The 23,514-nt window shown below is 33.4% G+C and overlaps 1 protein-coding gene across 1 annotated transcript in view; it reads left to right on the top strand.

The window, feature by feature from the left end:
- Positions 1-5,148: 5,148 nt before the first annotated feature.
- The window catches only part of LOC143058193 (metabotropic glycine receptor-like), a 55,955-nt gene continuing 37,589 nt past the window's right edge, over positions 5,149-23,514 (top strand). Inside the window, exons 1-2 of the mRNA XM_076231652.1 lie at positions 5,149-6,560; positions 23,202-23,310. Coding sequence (XP_076087767.1) covers positions 5,620-6,560; positions 23,202-23,310 — 1,050 coding nt within the window. The 5' untranslated portion in view covers positions 5,149-5,619. The remainder of the gene's footprint in view (positions 6,561-23,201; positions 23,311-23,514) is intronic.

Genomic DNA, 23,514 nt, shown 5'->3' with positions numbered 1-23,514 from the left:
TATTTGAGAATCTAATATATAAATATTGTCACTAAGGTGACACTTTTTTTTTATTTTACTTGGATACTTCCACGAGGGGCTTCAATGATGGTACATAAAAATATTCTGAACCCCAGTTTGATGGGAAAACAATCTGTGCAAGCAGAGGACAAAACAAATATCTGAATCCCGATTTCCCCCATACCTTATAGTGTTAAATTTCGAACCAAATAATTTGATCAATAGCGATAAAAAACTTAATAAATTAAATTTTAAGCGCTTAGTGCGATTTTTTTTCACTTCAATAAAACATCTTTTGAATTTAATGGTTGCTCCCTTAGACAACGTTTGGACTGATGCTTGTAAAAAGTATATGCATTTATCATATACGTAGCTCCATAACAGGGGTTCTAAATCAACCTATGTTTTTAAATAGCAAATAAAAGGAAAAGGTTTTTTTTTTTTTGTATCAAGGTATATCATTTTTCCGTATTTGTTATTTATGCATTTTTAAGTTATCGTACGATAATCAACTTTGATCAAAGTAAAAGAACACAGGTACGTCAAATCAGAATCGGACATGTAAATTTAAGAGAGTGCCACGCTGTCAGCTGCATGATGGATTTTTCCATTTTTGGCCATACACCAATGTTGCTCTCGAAAAACCAGTTTATTGTAAAATCCTGAATTTCAAGTAAAGCATTCGCCTACAGAACGCTGAAAACTAAATATTTGAAAGTGAAGTATATATAAGAACCGAATCAATTGAAGAGGTGTTTCGCCAAAATGAAGTAAATCTGATGTACAGTGGTTGTCGTCTGTTGATGTAGTTCATACGTGTTTCTCGTTTCTCGTTTTGATATAGATAAGACCGTTGGTTTTCCCGTTTGAATGGTTTAAACTAGTTATTTTTGGGGCCCTTTATAGCTTGCTGTGTATGTGAGCCAACCATCCGTGTTGAAGGCCTTACCTTAACCTATAATGGTTTACTTATATAAATTGTTATTTGGATGTCGAGTGTCTCATTGGCACTCATACCACATCTTCCTATATCTATTAAACATCTATAAGGGCTACTTTGCCAGAGCGAGCTGTATCCTAAGTTTCTTTGACATTTGTATGTAAAGAACCTATTTTGAATTATCGATGGTTGGTTGCCATGATAAATATTTCATGAATGATAGAAAGAAATACAACAGGGAGGATTTGTGCTTGTTATTCATATGATGAAGACATTATCTTTCAATTAGTTTAATTGAGCTCTTGCGCTGGCTTTATATATATATATATATATATGGTAGTCCTTTGTTAATTTATTATCATTGTCATTTTGATTAGTTTCTTTTGTTTCCTACTCTGACATAGGACTTGGATTTCTTTAAAAGTGAGTTTAACTGTGTGAATGTTATTCATTCTACATTTGCTAGAGGTAGAGGGGGAGGGTTGTGATCTCACGACACATGTTTAACCCTGTCGCATTTGCGGGCCAGCATCAGCCCCAATTCAGGAGCCTCTGGCCTTTTTGATGCCGGTTTAAATAGGATTGAATATTTTTTTAATAGATGCACAATCTTATAATTTCAATACTGTTATTCCATGTGATGTTTAAAATGTTAAATTAAAAAAAAAAAAAAAAAAACCATTTCTTCTTTTAATTTTTATTTTGTATTTAAAAATAATTTGATATATTTCGTGCTATTTATTCCTAACTAAGCATGATTATAATCAGTGCCGTGTTTATATGTTTCCCTCTTTTCGCCCCTTTTCTATTTTTGATATTTTTATCAAAAATTTAATATATCAAACTTTCAAAAAGTAAAATAATCAAAATTGCACGTTCATTTCAGTATTTTAAAAGTTTGGTCAAATTTCTAAACTATCAAACTTAAAAACGGTATTTAGAATTTTAATATTTTTAATTTCAAAATTTCAAAACTTTTACACAATTTGGAATTTTGATATTTTAAAACTTTGATCAAAATTCCAAAAATCTAAAATTTCAAAACTTTTTAAAACTTTGAATTGATGTGTTACACGGACCGACATTGGGTTGTAGGTAAGTGATCTCATTTCTGTGCTTTTATTCGTCGGTGGCGGCGTCCACAAATATTTCTGTGGTTAAAGCTTTTTGAAATTAATAACTTTCTTAAAATGTATTCTGAACTTCGACCAAACTTGGACAGATTTAAGCTTGTTTATGATCATAAAAGAATATCGAGAAGTATTTTGTATAAACAAAATCCTATTTATTCGTATATAACTTAGGCGGGGTTGTGCGTGAAAGCAGAAACAGAACCATACATGTGCATTCCTTTATGATTTATTGTTTGTGCTATGAAAGCGGACACTTAACCATGTATGTGCCTTCACTTTCATTGATTGGGCCCTTGAAAGCGGACACAAAACCATACATGTACAATGATGGTTTGTTGTTTGTGCTCGTGAAAGCGGACACAAAAACTACATGTGCCTTTATGATTTATTGGTTGTGCTCGTGAAAGCAGAAAAAGAACTATACATGTGCCTTTATGATTCACAGTTTGAGCTCTTGAAAATGAAACTGAAGAGTGCTCTTTTTGATGATGCGAGACGATTCATTATTTTAAATGTGAATAAATGCGACCGAAATTCGAGGTCGAGGGATATTCCGTACACGGTCAGTCGATTCTTCGATTTGAGACAATGGATACAATAAGTTATAGGTGTAGTATGAGTGCCGATGAGACAACTCTCCATCCAAGTCACAATTTAAAAAAGAAAACCACTATAGGTCAAAGTATGGTCTTCAACACGGAGCCTTGGTTCACACCAAATAGCAAGCTATAAAGGGCCCCCAAAATGACTAGTGTAGAACCATTCAAACGGGAAAACCAACGGTCTAATCTATACAAAAAAGAGAAACGAGAAAAATTTATGAACCACATCAACGAACGACAACTAATAAACATCAGATTGTTTTACATTGTCATTTCGGGGCCTTTTATAGACTATGCGGTATATGGGCTTTGCTCATTGTTGAAAGCCCTACGGTGACATATAGTTGTTAATTTTGTGTCATTTTAGTCTCTTGTGGAGAGTTGTCTCATTGGCAATCATACCACATCTTCTTTTTTTATATAATTAGGACAGGTGTCAGTCTATATAAATAGTTATAGATGGAGATGTGGGTTCATGTAAATGACTCGGTAACCAAAAGTCATCTAGAAAGAACAAGTAGGATCTGCTGACCCTTCCGGAGCACCTGAGATAACTCCAAGTGTAGGTGAGGTTTTTGATGCTAAGTCTTTATTTTTTGCATGTTTTGCATTGGCGGATCCAAGGGAGGGGGGGTATTCCGGGGGTTGGAACCCCCCCTTTTTTGGCCGATCAATGCATTTGAATGGGGACATAAAGTTGGAACCCCCCTTTGTCCTGGGTTGGGACCCACCCCCTTTTAAAATGGCTGGATCCGCCACTGTGTTCTGTTTTGTAGTCTTAGTCTTGGCGTTGAAGTTGATGTTCGACTTAAATTCGTCTCGATCCTGTTTTATTAGAATCAATCAAATGCATGCCATAAAGTGTACAAGGCTAACTATAATTTTCCCTAGGGTTTGATTTTTTGTTATTGTTTTGCATTTTAATCTGTACAAAATGCGGATAAGTTTTTAAATGCCTACATCTGAAAACAAGGGGGAAATGGGGGTCCGACCGCCTCTAAAATACTGTTAAAGACCATTGAAGTCGACTTCAAGTTTAAAGTTTTAAAATCAAGTTAAGTCGAAAAATGGAAGGGGGGGGGGTGAGTCCAGAGACGTCCGGGCTACCGTCTTACGCTTATCAACATTACACAAAATAGATGCTTAATAAGTACGTATAGTATACAATACATCAACTCATGAGGAAAGAGACAATTCTACTCGAAATTACAGCTTGGATTTCTAACGTAGGAAATTCAAGCTTGCATTAGAAATTCAAGCTGTAATTTCGAGTAGAATTGTCAGCCTTTGTTAATGGTAAAAACGGTTAGTTTTGTTTCTGCACAAACATGTCGAAAACTTTTACATATCCCATTTAAATACATGAAAATATACATAGATCCTTGTCATGCTTTCTTCATAGATACTTGGAAACATTTTCACGAACTGACTGTCCATCGTTCAATTCTAATATCGTCTCCGAGGAGACGATAACAAATTTTGCTAAATATACATATGATTTTTAACATTTTTTTTTAAATTCAGAAAGAGAGAAAAATAAAATAAGCGGATGGGTTATTAGTGATTTGTCATAGTATTAATATATATATAAATGTACTGACAATTTTGTCTTTCATTAAGTATATATAAAAAGTTAAACCAAAGACATTTATAATATATGTCTCTGGTTAAATATACATGTAAAAAATAATTTTAATTCCTATGCATGAGTGCATATAATTTTATCTGTGTTCCATTGAGTTATGTTGTGAAATAATACATATATATGACAGCTACTAAATCCTATTCCGCCAGATGAATAAAAACTGTGACTGTCGTTTCTGGGAAATCGATCCGGTTTGCTGCTGAATGCACCGCGGTCACGTGATCTAGCGGATCAATACGCTTCCATGTTATAAAGTGCATTGTAACGATGTGAAGACGGCTGATCGATTGGGGAAGTGTGAGGGGGCACCAACAGGGCGTGATAAAGAAAACACGCTCAATTTATTAGAGAGAGAAAATTGCAACATATATTCCTATAGATTTGTCGCGTAAAATAAAAATGATTATCAGCGTTCTGGCCGATTGCAGGTTCGACTGTAGAAAGCGTTATTGGTTTTTAATCAGCTGATTATTATGAATTTAGTCATTCGTTTATTTCATATTTTTTATAGGTGATAAAAGAAAAGAATCAATAAGATTTTCCCAATAAATTCATATCAAGATAAATTACGGTTAAAAAAGATTTACATGTTGTTGTTTTTTTTTTTATATAAAAGTATTAAAGATTTCAAAAATTTGAATTTATCAGAAAAAAAAGTATTAAAAAAATAAAAATGATTTAATACGGCTAATAACTAAATAAAATTTCTCCAAATCTGTTTTCTTATAAATAAATTTTAATTCATCCGATATTTACATTCGCGTTTATCCTATTGTTATCAAGACGCTATTGAACACACAGCATTATTATAATTTATGAACTGCATACAGTTATTCTCATTTTCTAAGACCAAAATGAGCACGACTCGCTATGGCGGCTAAAATGGATCAATTCTAAGGTCAGTTTTCATTAATTTGACAAAACATTGGGAAAACATGGATCAGATAATAAAGTATTTTAATGAAAGGCATGAGAATTGTGTATTCAATATCTTTATCGACTGAGAAAATCAGTAATACTAGTGAATCTGATAGTTATGGCCGCCTTGCGCACTCGACACAGACGATCAAGAAGAAAATGTCAGTCGTTTTAATATACAGACGTTCGTATTCGCCATCTTGGCTAAAGTATGATGATGATTATTTTCAATTCATTCGTATCTCAAGAATTAATGGAGTTAGTTAACATGGAATTAAGATATGAAAAATCAGGATTTTCTGTAGAAGTCTTTGATTTTTATCTCAGTCAATGGAGAATGCTACTAAATTGATTGGTTTGTGAATAGAAGGGCATAAGTGTATGAATGTCCGCGTAATATGTTTATTATTTAAACCGAATTCTCGGCATTTTAAAGAAGCCTATAAAATAAGCACACAATTTGTTTGTGTCAAAATGAATGTTTATTGTTTTTATCATGTGCTATATGTTGGTATTGCCGCCATGGAGTTAATATTATGCATTTTACCTCGCACTACGCATGGGAGCATGGAAATATCCCAGGCTTCTCAAATGAGATATTACAGCTTCCAGACTATAAAGGAAAGACTTAATTCTCCTTCAACACCTCGAGACCTCACGGACAAACACACACAAACGATCAAAGACATGGAACTAGAGTCGAAAAAGTCTTCAGTAGCACTAGAATTTATGGAAGAGTTAAAAGATAAAAGTGAACTTCGTAGACAACGCTGTGATATATCGAAAACTGGAGTAACATTAAAGGATTTTAACCTCAGATTTTCCAAGTCGAATTTCCAATCAGTATTTGGGCCTTCAGCCAAGAAAGCCGTTTCAATTGCCAACACTTTAACAAGTTTATTTTTTAACCACAAAGATCTTGATATAAAACATTTAAACGCCACACAGATGCCAACAGTGTTTGCTTTACTGAAATACAATGTTGAGAACGATTATTACATTGCTGCTGGGGGTATAGCATTTAACCATGGTTTCTTTCCTTATCTTGCCAAAGCGTCCAACGGAAAAACACAAAATTTAACCGAAATAAAAACCAATTTTTCTGAATGGAATTTTTACTCTGTCCTTGAAAACCGGAACTATTCGATTCATTGGAATTCTAATTTTCACAATTTACAAACCGGAAGTAATGTGACCCAATACCAAAGTGAAAGAAATGGCCATTGGACTGGACCCTACTTTGATTGCAGAAAGTTACAGCGTTGGGTGTTGACTTTCTCAGTTCCTTTCTTCTATCTACGAAACAACAAACCAACCTTTAGGTAAGATAGCCATGGTGTTATATTTTTGCAACGTTTAAACAAGTGGTGGACCCATTTGGGAAAGGGGTCCAGGAGTTGGAACCCCCTTTTTTGACGATCAAAGCATTTAAATGGGGATATATGGTTGGATCCCCTTTTATCCTTGGTTGGGACTCCCTTTTTAAAATGGCTAGATACACCCCTGTACCTGTTTTAAGGATCAATTTAAAGGGTAATGGGGATTTTGGAAAATAATTATATTCTGGCATATGGGTAGGGGTTAGATAAAAAATAAATATCCTGGCCTGCAAATTCTCTCCCTTTTAATCATAATGGTCGTTTTAACATCTTTTTTGGAATGCATTTACAAATTGGTCTTTAAAATCACGAAACAAATTTTGTATCATGTGCATAGAACTGACTTCTTATAATATACAAGAATCAATGCTAAGTGTGTTACCTTTCCTTAGCCTAAACAAACTTAACTTTGATACCTGTAGCATTTATACCTACATTGTTACATCCTTTTCTGTACCATGAGTAGTCTACCACCAATAAACTAGTAACGTTTCGAGAGTCAAAAGTCTGAAACTCTGAACAAAATATAATTCAGATAGCTTTAATTGCTTCTATTCGTCATGCTAAATAGTCTCTGTAGTACAACTAAAATTAAGAATGGAAATGGGAAACTAGCACAGTACAATCTGATTAAGTTCGCCTCTTTGAACTTAAAAGCAAACCGAAATCCTAGATCTTAGTTTAGATATAGTTTGTATTACCAGTTTTTTTAGCTACCTTTTACCATGTTACCATATATTTACATGGTTGCTATTGGTCATTTTTAGTAAGTATATCTATATTTTCATGTAGTACTATATCAATTATGTTTCAGATCATAAACTGTATATATGTTTGCATTCATGATATACCCTTTATTTATCGTTAAAAGACGAGGCGAAGAATCAAAGGCACTAATATAGTCTGTTCTCTGACCCAAATTACCTAAATACATGACCATACGTGTACCTTGCAGTATTTTTTTCAGAGAAACTTGTCTGTGTGTAGAAAAGATATATGAACACATTTCAAAGGTAGTTCCATCGTCATGATCGTTGAAAATAGTTATACAAGTAGAAACAAATATTTTGTGGTATGGGCTGGAAACAGGTAAAAAAAGGGGGGGGGGAGAATATAACTTTTTTATTACAAGTATATGTGATAACGAAAATATAAAGAATACAAGAACCTCTGGTTGACAAAAGTTTTACCTATACGTTTTTATTTGTTGTTAAAACTTTTCCACAGCTGTCCATGCCACTGACGATAATAAGTCCCTTGCTCCACATGCCAAATATGACAAATCATGGTAAAGGATAGAGGTGACGAATATATAACTGCTGCACAGTTTTATAACCAAAATCAAATCTAATAACATTGACTTATCAAATGTCTGACTAACACCGATTCATATACTGTTTAAACATTCCACTAATGACTGTTACCCCCCCCCCCCCCACCCCCCCCTTTTGTGACACTAGCATGATTAGTGAAGATGGCACAATATCTAACATATATAATGGTTCATGGAAATAAGTGTAATGGTTTTATTTGTTTAAAATAGATCTAGCAATCAACTTGATCAAGCCCCTCCTTTTGTGACACTAGCATGACTAGTGAAGATGGCACAATATCTAACATATATAATGGTTCATGGAAATAAGTGTAATGGTTTTATTTGTTTAAAATAGATCTAGCAATCAACTTGATCAAGCCTAAAAGGATATTTTACGATTCTGGTACAACTCTAATATGTCTAACGTACTAATTTTGAAAAATATTTTTGTTCTATTCTGTATTTTAAAAATATTTGTAATGTATGTTCATATGTATGTAACATATGTAGTTCATATGTATGTAACATTATGTAATATTATTATTTAACCATAAAATTATACTAGTAAATCATAAATATTGGGGCTTGCTATCAGGTGAATTATACATTCAATTTTTCATGCAACATATTGAGAGATGTAGGATTATTTATAATATATATTATGAATATTCTATTTTAACAAAATGCATACAATGCAATTATTGACTTGATTCACATTTCATTGATGATGTCTTATAAAACTTATGATCTGGACCATAGTTTGAAACGAGGGAATAAAGGATATGGCGTACGGATGTACGTTCCCCATTTTAATCTTAAATAAAAAAAACAAACAAACAGTTCAGGTTTCTCATGCACGATTTTAAAAACTCTTTAGCAATACATCGTCAAAAATGGGTTTGTCTCGCTCCGCTTTTTATGATGCCAAGGTCGTTAAAAACTTCCATTTGTTGTCTTTATGATTTCTTCATTGTCTGTTCATGCTGGGCGGGTTTCAATTGTGACGATGACTACAATAATTCTGTTTTTTCTATTTAACATGAACAACAAGCATGACAAAGACTAAACATGAACAACAAGCATGACAAAGACCAAACATGAACAACAAGCATGACAAAGACCAAACATGAACAACAAGCATGACAAGACCAAACATGAACAACAAGCATGACAAAGACCAAACATGAACAACAAGCATGACAAGACCAAACATGAACAACAAGCATGACACAGACCAAACATGAACAACAAGCATGACAAAGACCAAACATAAACAACAAGCATGACAAGACCAAACATGAACAACAAGCATGACAAGACCAAAACGAAAATCGTGATTCTATCTTTCTATAGCATGCATCCTAATGTTGAACTTATTATCTTTGAATGTATTTGTCAAAGTTAATAGCTATAAAAAAAGAAGATGTGGTATGATTGCCAATGAGACAACTCTCCACAAGAGACCAAAATGACACAGAAGTTAACAACTATAGGTCACCGTACGGCCTTTAACAATGAGCAAAACCCATACCGCATAGTCAACTATAAAGAAGGCCCCGAAGTTTATGTTCTGGGTTGAAAAGTCAAAAACACTAAAGGAACAACCCTTTAACTTTAAAAAAAGGGTTGTTCAGATTTTTTAAAAGTTTTTATAGACACTATTAATCAAATTATAATTTTCAATATCTAACACTATATAAGGTATAGGGAAAATCTGGATTCAGTTGAAGTAAATTGTTGTTTCCTAAACACTATCTCCATGATGTAAGACTTCTTTTGCTGTCATCACATCAATCCATTGTCGTAAAAAATGTTCTAGTAATCATTGCGATGGACTTGATCGAACAGTGCACCCCTTTTTTTCATTTTTTAGGTTGATTATATTAGAAATCAGTTAAGCATGACTGGAGCGGCCCCCTCTTGAATAAGCAGTCAGGACAACCCCCCCCCCCCCATTTAAATGGAAATGTCTGGATCCCACATACACAAGAATTGCGGACAGCTCAGCTGGATGGCCTTATCAACTATCCCACAGAGAGCAGTTATCATTGAATTTTTTTTAACGTTATTGTCTACGGGGAATTATGACCACTAGTTAGATAAAGAAATACTATGCCTATACTATAGATATCATATAAAATTAACAAATTATAAAGATTGCACCATTTTTCTAGCTTTAAAATGGTGTAATAAAATTCACTTTATCTTGAAATTTACTGGTGTCCTCATCGTGTTGAACGTTGGGTCATCTTTTGGTTGAATATATAGCAAATACGAGGTATATATGTCTACTAAAAAAATCATATTTAATTCATTTTTTATTGTAAATTAAATTAATACGTTATACAATATCGGCAAAAAGTTTTCCTATCAAATGGTATAAAAATCATCATTTTAAAATAATGTTTACTGGTGTCCCTATGCTTTTAAAAGTGGAACTTCATATTTTTTTGTTATACAACGTATATTCAGACAACTAGGATTGACCGTATTCAAAGACGAATTGTGGTTGGTGTTATAATTTGAATTCTCCATTTTAGGATATGAATTTCCTTTTTTTTTTACATCCATTATTTAAAATATCTAGTTAGGTTTTAAGCAATACATTAATTTCTGTTATACCAAAGATGTCTTTAAAGTACATCAAAGTTAAGTAGTGTGGTTCTGTCGACATCTTTGAGAAAAGTACGGAAAAGGGAATTTTTTTTTCTAAAAAAGGCTTTGTCTAAATAAACTTATTTAGTTTCAAGTAACAATAGCATTAATTTGTTATCAATTAATTGAATACACAATGATTGTATTGATGAAAAAAAAAATGGTTACGTAATCTGAAAATTTTTATTGAAATAGAATATAGATGCCAACGTGACATATTAATGTTATTCAAAACATAAACAATGAATGAAAATGACAAAATACATCGAAAATCGTTTTTAAGAAAAGCTCCATAATAATCGATCTAAATATGGAAGTATTATATAATACATTTTGTACTTCCATGATCTTAACTGCCATAAAAACACAAATGTGTCAATATTTACATAGTATATAAGCGTTCCATGGGGCCACGACAAATCCTTTCCAGTGCTGTATCCCCAATTAATACCATATGTTGCTATTTTATCTTATCATGGAAGTATTATATTGAAAATAAAGTATTTCACACACAGGCTCTTATTGAGTGCCCCCCTTTTTTTTCATTTTATTTTGGTAAAGTTTTATTTGAAAATATTCTTTTCAGATTTCATTTTCTTTCTTTCTTGTATAACTCTTATTCTGGCGATATAACCATACTTATTTATATTTGTTATTCTCTATTCTTTTGTATAAGGGCATTCTTATTTCTACACATAAGAATATACAGAGGGTTATACATAAAAAAAAAAACGTATTTTATTAAGTGAAAATAAATTTAGAAACGTTGAAATATGAACGAATATTTTCAAAAAAAGTGAACTAAACGAGCACCTGACTTTCGGGTGTCATGACATTCCTCATTGACAAATGTTTTGCGCTATTAGATATTTTGTTTCTGTTTTGAATTATTTCCGTGTATTTGCTTACTGACAGCGGTTGTTGGAAATACTTGACCAATAAACCCACAGGAGGGTTACAATCTTTCCTAAATCACAACAATTTTGTGTCAGGATTTCTGTTTATTTGCGGTCATTACTGGTTCTCCGTTCATAAAATGTATTATATTTCTGTTCCGTGTATATTTGGTTATAATATGTCTATGGATTCAGAGGCGGATCTAGGGGGGGGGGCAAGGTGCCCGGGCCCCCCTTTTTGGGAAAACAATTTGGTTGCTTATATAGGGAATCACTGAAAGGTGACTGGAGCTGGCCCCCTCTTAGGTCAGTCAGTGGGCCCCCGCGTATGAAAATTCCTGGATCCGCCACTGGGATTCTCTCTATTAAACTTGCGAACAAAGAAAATTTCCTACTCTGTGTTTATCACTGTTGAATTAGTAAGGTCTAGTTTAACCCGAATAATCCAGTCGTTATATTATGATCACTTCGATCACACTCACGAGAAAAGTAGTAGATAGAGGGCACTGAATTATTCGAGTTGGGTCTAGTTGAGTTTCGAATGTTTGTGAAAGAATTAATGAAAATCGACGTCATACTAAACTCCAAAAATTAAACACATAAATGAACTAAACAAATCCTTGAATGAACTAACATTAAAAACAACCCACAAGAATAAAAAAAGACAGACAAGGAGCTCCCGACTTGGGACAGGCGTAAAAATGCGGCAGGGTGAAACATGTTTTGTGAGAACTCAACCCTCTCGCTATACATTAATTGTACCTCTGGCAAATGTAGAATAAACGAATCAAAACTTTTTGATACATTTGTCTTAAATAAAGTATATATATGACATATATAGAATTAACAATAAATACATAGTTAAGCAAATGATTTTATAAATTTCAATAACAAAATCAGACTTTACAGCTTCAAATTCTCTATTCCACAACTTTGTTTTACACCGTTACTTTTCAAATACAATTTAAGAGAATGGTCTGTATCATATAACCTCTTTGTTCATATTTACAAAATCAACAGATAATTTATTATTGATATCTGCTTCGGATATTTCTTCTAAAATCAAGGATCATTAACCTTTATTTGGCTGACCTAGAGTTTTTAAAGTCGTAGTGGGGATCCCTTCTAAAATCTATTTCTTCTGGAATTATCGTGTAATTGCTAATATCATTAATTACGCAATATGCCTAACGGCAAATCGACATCTATTGGTGGGGGTGTTTGTTTAGGGGAGTTATCTTTTCTTATCTACTGGTCACCAGATGATGAGAACAAATTGGGAACCAGAATAGAAAATTAACACGAGTTATCTCGCCTGGAAATGTCCATAATTCTTGTACATGAAAAGGGAAAAGTGTATCAACCTCTCCCATAATGAGGCAAATCACGAACTCTTAACTGCAATCATTTTTCAGAATATAAATCAAAACACTACCAGAAATTGATTCTATGATTCTGCGTTGGTTACCAGTCACATGATATCAGTTTTGATATTGATCCAAAAATTGGACATGCACACAAGTCACATGATTTTTACTGTCTTGGAATCGAACTTGCATTTAAACACATTTTTTACACTGCATAACAATATAAAATGTAATCAATACATACGTGAACATGGCGAATAATGTTTTAATGAAGTTTTTGTTATTATAGATTAAAAGATTATTCTTTTTTCTAATCAAGGTCACTAAGGGGGAATCCGATCTAAAGATACTGACTAAAGGTAACGGTAACAATGCAGACATTAATTCAAAGTGCTGCTTCACGAAGTTCAACTTCAGAAAACTATCACTTCAAAAAAGATTACGATGACTAATTTTACCCCAGTACTTGTAATTTTCCCTCAGATGATGGTTTTGATGAGGGGTATATTAAACTCAATTGCATATTTCTTTATCTTTGAAATGACGCTTATTCTGAAAATTCTCATGAAAATAATTTTACTATTATTCTTTCCGCAACTTTATAATTTCCATTCTGTATATCGTTTATTTCTGCAATCGAAATATTAGAGTTTTAATACAGAGACATTATTTCATATCAGCATGTTAAGTATGCATGCATGTTTCTTTCGGTAATTTCAAACATACGTTAGTTTTCTCGTTTGAATTGTTTTACATTTGTTATTTCGGGGCCTTTTATAGCTGACTATGCGGTATGGGCTTTGCTCATTGTTGAATTTCGTACGGTGGCGACCTATACTTTTAATATTTGTGCATTTGGTCTCGTGTGGAGAGTTGTCTCATTGGCAAACATACAACATCTTCTTTTTATATTTAATGCGGTACTGTGTATATAGTAATGACATCTTGGACAGAATGGCGGTTATCATCGTCGTCGTAAAAAAAATCCTCAGAGACAATGATTCAATTGAAGTCGACCCTACAAGTTTGGACAGTGTCCTTGTTGGTGGATAAAGGACCGAAATTTCCTATTGAAGCTTTTGTCTTTTCGGATTAACACACCTGGTTTCATCTTGAAAACTAGCTCAGGTGCGTTTCTATCCATTTTTGGAAGGGGATTCCCAACTAAGGTTACAAAAAAGGGGGGTGTTCCAATCATATGTTACCATTCAAATGCATTGATCGTCCGAATAAAAAGGGGGTTCGCAGACCCGGACGCCCATTCCTGGATCCGCGAGGCACTGCAGCTATACATTGACAGTTGTTGCCTCAAATCTGTACCTTCTGTTAGGTTAAAACCATGTAACAACTGAACTACAAGTTAACCACATTGTGTGTGCTATTCTGGTCTTTTGTTATATATATGAGATGAAGTTGATGAGGTATGCTCGCCAAAGAAGCAAGTATTTACCGAAGTTCAGACGAAATGGATGTCAGTAATTATAGGCAACCATACGGCCTTCATCAGTTATAAAATAAGATACCGTATAGTCAGTTATAAAGAAAGAATAGTTTGTCCATCTGATGAGTATTTAGCCTTTTTCAACTGATTTTTATAGTTCGTTCTTATGTTGTACTGTTATACCACTGTCCCAGGTTAGGGAGAGGTTTGGGATCCAGCTAACATGTTTAACCCCGCCACATTATGTATGTATGTGTCTGTCCCAAGTTAAGAGCCTGTAATTCAGTGGTTGTGTCGTTTGTTTATGTGTTACATATTTGTTTTCGTTCATTTTTTAAAATAAATAAAGCCGTTAGTTTTCTCGTTTGAATTGTTTTACATTGTCATTTCGGGGCCTTTTATAGCTAACTATGCGATATGGGCATTGTTCAAGGCCGTACGGTAACCTATAGGTGTTAATATCTGTGTCATTTTGGTCTCTTATGGAGAGTTGTCTCATTGGCAATCGTACCACACCTTCTTTTCATATGTATACATGGTATAGTTATCCTCCGAGTTGACACATATATTCCGTCTATATGTGCATGGTCTATTTTTACACAATCTAGATACTTTTTGTTAACATCTGTTTTAACTTGATTAAACGAAGTAGGTAAATTTTCATCTTTATCGAATGTTGGTTAATTATGGTATAAAGATATGTAATTTTCAGTTTTTGCTCTGTCTTTGCCAGTATTTGTTTGCTCGTTTTAACATGTTTAATAGTAATTCAATCTTTGAATTTTTAAAGCAAACGGAAATGGTCTTTTAATGGTAAATATTTGTCCCTATTCATCAACTCTACTGATTCAATGTCCATTGTGAGCTTGTGCCATACTTGGCGTTCAGGGTATGTAATTCACAGTCCAAAGTACACTTTTAAAAATGTTTTGTAATTACCCTTGGACAATTTAGTATATTTTATCTTCTTTTATGTAAAAGTTTAACATCTTTAATGTGATGCCGTGAGAGTCGAAACAGAATGGTGTTACATTTGTAATAAATAACCCATATTATCAATTTTGTGCGATTTGTGGTCAAGCGTGACTACTGTATGAAAATAAATCAATTGAAAAATGTTAAAAATTATGCAATGGATTTTAAAGATACTATTGAAGTTTGAGGAGATGATTTATTTGTGATCCCATTGCGAATTATGCGATAAATGCCACCAGCCCTTTCACGACTTTCGATCCTATTTAAAGTAATGGAACAAAATTAAATTCATAGATTCTGAACAATATGCATACATACATGCCCATGATGACATAGGACACATTAGATAAAAGCTTGTTAGTGTAAAACATGCGAAATACATTATCTTCTACCTGGTTTTGGTCAATTCAACAGAAAATTCATTGTCGAAAGTCTTCTCAGAACAGGATTAATTGCCATGCACCTGGCTAAGGAAACAGATCAGGAGCGTCTTAAAATAAATAATTTGCAATGATGTGTGTACTCTTTTCTCCACGGCGAGCCTTCTAACCAGGGTTGCGTTCAATATCATAGCGGCTACACAGGGCTACGTAGCATTATTTAGCTGTTACGATTTTGAACGCAACCCTGGGTGGTAGACAAAAATCTACGTATCACTAAGTAGCCGCTACGATATTAAACGCAACCTATGTATAATTTGACCAAAAAATCTCGTGAAAAAGCCACTGATCAAGATCTTGGTAAACTGATACATGAATGATATCAGATAAATAGTTGAGAACCATACCTTCGAATGGCCAATATCATGAATGTCAAGCATACTTCATTATTTATTTGGCACAAATGTTACAGCCGATTTCAGCGAGTGTGTAGGGAAAGGTAGAATCCTTGGTTAGCTTGCTTTTTAGCTGAACGTGAATTCATTATTAGGTAAGATATACTACCCTCCTTTCGAAGTAGTCTAGTCTTACTGACAGATAGATTGTTTAATTGTCGAACTATATAGTCTACTCTTAAAGGAGGGTAGTTTACCTTACCTTATACTGACTTCACGGCTCATCTAACAAGCAAGCTAACCATGGATTCTACCTTTCCCTACACACTCGCTGAAATTGGCTGTAATGGTTCTTTTCTCGAATGTCCAATGAAAAACACTCTATAGATATGTTTATCATCCTTTAAGAATAAAATTATTGACACCAAACGCCTTCAAATATGACCATTCATAGAAATAGAGCATTCAACAAAAAATTCATGAAAAAATCATTTGCTTCCAATCAATTGATTAAACCACATTTTTTTTAATTTTAAGGATCCAAAATCATCCTCAAACCTGGTAACATATGGTACTAAAATATAAGCAAAATAGACATACAATTACACCATCCTTTTTAGAATCAAAATCACCCTGAAATCTAGCTACATCAGTTACTACATGAGTATACTAAATATGAAAAACAAAATGACATAAATTTGAAGGGCAATAAGTATAATAAAACCTTTTACAGTTCTTATTACTATCGAACTTTAGCTGATTTTTTTCTCAGTCAAATGAAATCAAGACAGTCATACAACCACTAGAGGTCATTCTTAAACCTGGCAAGAGGTCATTCTTAATCTCGATCAATTTTGCAATGATATATATGATATAGGGAAATTATGTAAATCTTGGAATAGATTTAAGTTGCGGATCTAGGGTCGTTTCGGGGTTGTACCCCCTTTTTTTGACGATCAATGCTTTTGAATGAAGACATATAACTTGACCCCCCTTTATCCTTGGTATAGAATTCACCTTTTATGGCTGGATCCGCCACTGGGTTTGATAGGGTAACACAATTGTACTATATGAACCAATGATATATAACAATAGGCTAGTTAAAAACGCTTTATAGGAAATATTTCTATGTGTGTTGTTGTCATCACGTTTCTTTACAATGTAAATGGAAAAAAATAAAGCTAAGCAACCAAATGTGACCTTAACATAACAAAACAAGGAGATGTAGTGTGATTGCCAAATGAGACAACTATATCCACTATAAAAGGCCCCATCATGTATGAATCTATGTAAAACACCCTTCGTGGGACCCCAGTAAGGTTACCATTTAATTTAATTGCCAGACTGTGAACATGCATTTTGGTTTATATAATTAAACATCTGTTTTATACATTCAATACATATAATTAAACTTCAGGGAAAACACATGTCGATGTATACCATATGAAAACTTACTATCCCTGTCTCGGATCCCTGTAGATACATGAGAATGGTAAACACGATTAAATACAGACACGTGCAGCTTCTACCCAATGTACAATACAGACATGTGCATGCAGCCTCTACCAAATGTACAATACGCAGGCACGTGCAGCATCTACGCAATGTACAGATATATATCATGTATATAGTAAACACCAAGGATTTAGGGATATTGGTCCCGGGCACTCCTTATCATGCTATATGATACATATAGTTTAATGTATACGAATGTTTACAAGTCACACTCGTAAGGTTTCTATAAGTTGACCCTCTCTTTTCAAAACTCTGGATTCACATTTGGGCTCCATGTTCATGAATCAAGTTAGCTTTCCTGACTGAAAAGGTACCAAATGAATGCTTTATATAGTCACGTCAAACAATTTAGGTGATTTCAAATCCAGAATTTGGATTGGCATCACACATAGATATAACATATGCATGCAGTTCTCAACATTTCACCATTATACGAAGGTCTGGTTACAATAGGTGACATAAGCAGCTCAACGCTCAACTTTTCTTAATTTATATGCGCTTTCGACACTTCCTTACATCGGTTCGGTGTAAGTACACAACTAACCGTTGTCTATTTAGCGTTATTTCCTTAAGGGGGCTCGCGGGTCTAAATCAATTTTTTTTTATTTAATATAGGATTTCGCTATATTTCTCTATAAATGAACTTTATCTTATACTTAATAGAAAAATGTAATAAAAAAATGGGGTCGGCGTTCATTTACGCTCACAATCTGCCTTCGAAAGAAGCATACATTTTTTACATTTTTGTTAATGTCCTTTTTTTCTGTTGAACTAATAGGAGAAATAGCGGTAATATCGAAATAAAAAAAGAACTAAATTACAGAACATGCAGAAATCGCTTAAATTTTACAATTATTTAGTTTATGTACAGCTTATTCGAAAACAACAATAAACAATATAGGTCACTAATGAGTTAAAGAAGATATTTCAATTTAATGCCAAAAAAATGCATTTTTTGCACCAAAGGGAGATAATTTGGAGCTTTTTTAATGATATCTTCATTTTAAAAGTCACCTGGGGCCAACACGAATTGATTTTTTGGAATGATTTTTGTACCATATGATAAAGTAACAAATACTTAAGGTAATAAATAAAATGTGTAATGAAAAATAAATGTTTAATTTTTTTTTTGAAAATCTTATGCCCGCGAGCCTCCTTAAAGGTGACTAGTGCTGCCTTGTTAAAATTGTTAAAGTTGTAATGTATATCACACAGCTACTTTTGCATAGGTACTATTTCTGACAATGATAATAATGAATAACACAAAATAATCTTTCTTTGGTATTTTGGTTACTGTTTTTTTTTTCATCGGTTTATTGTTTCACTCTCCACATGATTGATTGATTGATTGATTTATTAACGTCCAGTGACAAATATTTCATGCAGAAGAACCAGAAATATGATATCATAGTGTCAGACGTATGTTCTGTTTGGTATCATCGGGGACGCAAAATAGCTAAAAATTTGTAAAAATAAAAACGTAACCCCAAACAACGATCAAAACTGTTGAGAAAGGCGTTTACCACTCAGCGTTTTATTCATTTAGTATTCTATACAACGCGACATTGCTACGCTAGGTTTACAACCAGCGTCCTGTACCAGATATGACGTTAGGAAGTATTAATATTTGAGGGGATTAAGTTGTTCCATATAGTCTTTGATAAACTTTCGTTTACACTTCCAAGTTCTGCTTAACTGCAAGCATTCATTCGTAGACTAAAATTCTTTCTTGTGTTACCTTTTGCTAGTCGATAAACGTACATAGTACGAACCACCGGGCACCAGTTAAGTTAGTATTTGACTTTGTGTATTTTTAACGAACAGCAGAATTGGGGTATACATTTAGTCCGTTAGGTATACGTTAATGAGACAAAAAATAATTAAGAAATAATTCATGGAAGCCATAATCAACGATAATAACCAGCGACATTTAGAGGGACACCAAACAAGAAGTACAAACTTTTCTAAAATAAACAAATTAGGACGTCCACTTGTATTTTTGTCCATCTGATGAGTTGAGCCTTTTTCAACTGATTTTTATAGTTCGTTCTTATGTTGTACTGTTATACCACTGTCCCAGGTTAGGGGAGGGTTGGGATCCCGCTAACATGTTTAACCCCGCCACATTATTTATGTATGTGCCTGTCCCAAGTCAGGAGCCTGTAATTCAGTGGTTGTCGTTTGTTAATGTGTTACATTTTTGTTTTTCGTTTATTTTTTTTTTACATAAATCATGTAAATAAGGCCGTTAGTTTTCTCGTTTGAATTGTTTTACATTGTCTTATCCGGGCCTTTTATAGCTTACTATGCGGTATGGGCTTTGCTCATTGTTGAAGGCCTTACGGTGACATATAGTTGTTAATTTCTGTGTCATTTTGGTCTTTTGTGGATAGTTGTCTCATAGGCAATCATACTGCATTTTCTTTTTTATAAGAGCTCACTACCCCATATTTAAAAATTTATATGAGCCAAAGAACGAAAACTATTTAGCACAATGAAATGAGTTTGAAAAAAAACCACCCAACTAGTTATAAGAAGGAACACAAACACAGAAAGATGGACTAAATATTAGATAGTATGTATCAAGGAACGATTGAAGTTACCGAAAAAAAAGATGCTAAAGTTCTGATTTTCTTATAGTTAGAATGTTTAATTATTGATTAAAATCCGAGGTCAAGGACAATAACAGAATTTTTTATCCAATCAAAAGTATTGAATTTCTTCTGTCTTCCTCATTGACCTTGTGAAATATTTTAAAAGCTTTGCTGTTTATGGAGTCGTCACGGGCAGAACATATATAGTTATCTGTCTCATGAATTCGTTGTATATTGGTGGAAACCGTGTGATTCGGCGGTCTTTGCTATATAAATGTCATACTGACCATCATGTATTACTTCCTTATTTCAATCTTTTAAATGATTGTCCTATTTATTCTGACATTTCAAATCTGGCAGGAATTATGAAGGCTAAGTTCATAAAAAAAATCTGGAAATTTAAGGCTAAATTAATCTGTTTAGGCTTATGGGTGGTAACTGGGAAACAAACCCCTTATAACAGTTGAAAGCAGCAATCCAATCTTGAAGGTCATTGATTGCGCACGCAAAAATGTTGGTCTATTTTTGACCATCGTTGGCAAACACTTTGTCATCTCTACATTGTCAGTCTATAACTAAATGAAAAGAAACCAAAATAATGTCCCCCCTCGTCTGAAAGTTTAAAAAATTTAAACATTTCAACGTTAAAGGCAAGACGATTGACGTAGGAGACAAAGCTTGAGTTTTTATTGGTTCATAATCATTAAGGCATATATGTATGTTAGTGAGGATATCGCATACTTTCAAATTCAGACATCACCAAATATTTCAGAAACTTGGTTTGGCAGGAAATATGTTCAGAATATATGGTTCAAATGTTCTGTTTGTCATTCCTGTGACATTGCCATGCAATAGTGTTTTGTGGGCAGTTGTTTATTTTAATCGTTGTTTGCCATGACGTTTATTGTCGGTTTGTTTCTTTTTAAAATAGCCCTGGCATCGTAAGCCTGTCTTTTAGAAGTATAATACTGAAAAAATTTGAGCGATTAGTTATTACTATTGCTTTTTAATAGGAAACTGCAATTAAATGACGGTACTATGTGTTTTTGTTTTCATTTCTCGTTTTCTAATGAACTTAAACATAATAGTTTTTGAGAACAGATTTTCTTCCAGTGAAATTTTAAAACGTATTCTGCAATTAACAAGTAGTTTTTCTTTATCTGTTGGGTATATTTATATAATGCAACATAATTTCAAAGAGGCAAGAAAAAACCTTGACCTTTTAAATAAATCAGAAACTGAGAACAGTAAAATCTCAAACTGAGACTCTTGTTCAAATTTAATGGCGTGATTCCGCCCACTATATTTGAGATCCTTTAACACTGCTGTAACTACAAATAGTCATTTTGTTAATAAGTAGACGTAACAATTACTTTGACAATAGCTTATTCCCTCCTACACATTCTACGGTACTATTTTTATGAATGAAATAATGTATTGATCTGTTGTCATATAGGTATACGGTTACTATGGTAACTGTTACGTCACGCAAGTTCACATAGACGCATCATTGTAAATTTCACCTGTGATGCAGACACAAACATAACAATCAATATTATACAATATATTTTATTTTGATTGATTATGTGGTTTGAAAAGATTTAGATGTAAAAAAAAAAAAAAAGAAGTGAATGCAGAACTTGATATCGATTGGTCGGTATTGTTTTTGTCGATACTACTGCTTTTGTTCATTTATGTCGTTTCGGCTGCTTTGTACACTTTGAATGTTAACAACTAAAACTTGTGTAGTTGGCATGCAAAAGAATAATTCATGAAAAAGCGCCACTATATAACGTGATACTAGTACTGCTGTATCATCAGAAATTTTAACTCCATACGCGGATGCTGGATTCTAGAAAAAATGAGGTATAGTGGCACTAGTTGCTAAAATATCACTGAATGTAGCTATTGACTTTTATTTACACTGAGGAGGGAGGGCGTTTGTCCTCTTTGCCAATGAATTTGAAGTCAGTATATTTGCACTTTTGTAAACCTTTTTAATTATGCGAAGCAAGTTATCTCCCCGGTTTGATAGTCTTTAAAACGCACATTTTTTTTCTATACTAAGTCAGTGTCGTAAGAGAAAGAGTAACATAACAGCTGATGTGCCTCTGGTAGTATTAATGTTTGTTTATCATTGGGATTATCTGATAATCTGATAATCTGATAAATTATGACAGTAAATACATATTCACGTTTTGCTTGTTAATCATGTGGATTTTTCTTAAATAATTATTGCATTAACGGTACCAAATGTATTACACCAGATGAGCATTTCGACAAGTGTTATCTCCGACATCAGTGATTATTACTGTGATGTTCGAAACCAAAATATTTTCAAAATCAAATTCTTAAATTAAATACAAATTTTGAAGTCTTGACAAAACATTTTGTGCCCATCTGCTTTCCTTTTTAAAGTAATAACAGCACTCTGAGATGAGCACTATCAATATAAGTAAGGCGCAGAAAAGTTTCAACGTTTGCTATGTCTTGAAGGTAAAAGTGTAATTTTGAGTTGAACAACAGCAATATTAGGGGCATCCTGAAATTGAAGGTATTGATGTGACTACAGCAATAGGAGAGCCTCCTTTGTTCATATTTCCAAGTACTAGTAATCAGTGCGATTTTGAAAATCAACAACAGCAATGTAAGCGTTGTTCCTTTACTTTTCGTTGTGTCAGGTACTTATGTTCATATACACATAGGTATTTTATGTCATGAAAGGAAATCTGTACACAACTTTTTTACGAACAATCTGAATTTGTATATCTGCTCATCACTTTATATACAAACAAGGTGGATTCGTAAATCTGTACACAAAGTTTTATACGAACAAGGTAAATTCGTACACCCCCTTTACACAACTTATTTGACGAACAATACCTGTTTATAACTCCTTATAAGAACCATGGAAATTCCTATACATGTTCATATTATTTTTATAAGAACAATGTGAATTTAAATACCTGCAATACATGAACATGTTATGCAAAAACAATTTTCTATTTTTTTTTAACAGAACTGTTATATGTCACTTTTTCATATTTTCAGAGGTGTCGTGATGGTAGAGATTGATCTTAACAAGACAGATATAAACCAGTGTGCTCAAGATGACTCCTTGTTCTCCAAGTCACACAAATGTTATACAGAAACCACGCAGGTAAAAGCTTTTTTAACAAACACTACATGGATAAAAAGTTTAAAGAAAAGAGAAAAACAGGCAGTCAAAAATAATAGAATGGAGAATATCGAGCAAAATAAATTAAGAATGGTTTACAAAAATTAAGAATAAAAAACCTGAAGGCAGGGGCGGATCCAGCCATTTCAAAAAGGGGGTGTTCCCAACCAAGGACAAAGGGGGGGG

The sequence above is a fragment of the Mytilus galloprovincialis genome, chromosome 14 (assembly GCF_965363235.1).
Source record: "Mytilus galloprovincialis chromosome 14, xbMytGall1.hap1.1, whole genome shotgun sequence".
Taxonomy (NCBI): domain Eukaryota; kingdom Metazoa; phylum Mollusca; class Bivalvia; order Mytilida; family Mytilidae; genus Mytilus; species Mytilus galloprovincialis.
This window is presented reverse-complemented; position numbering and strand designations above follow the sequence as displayed.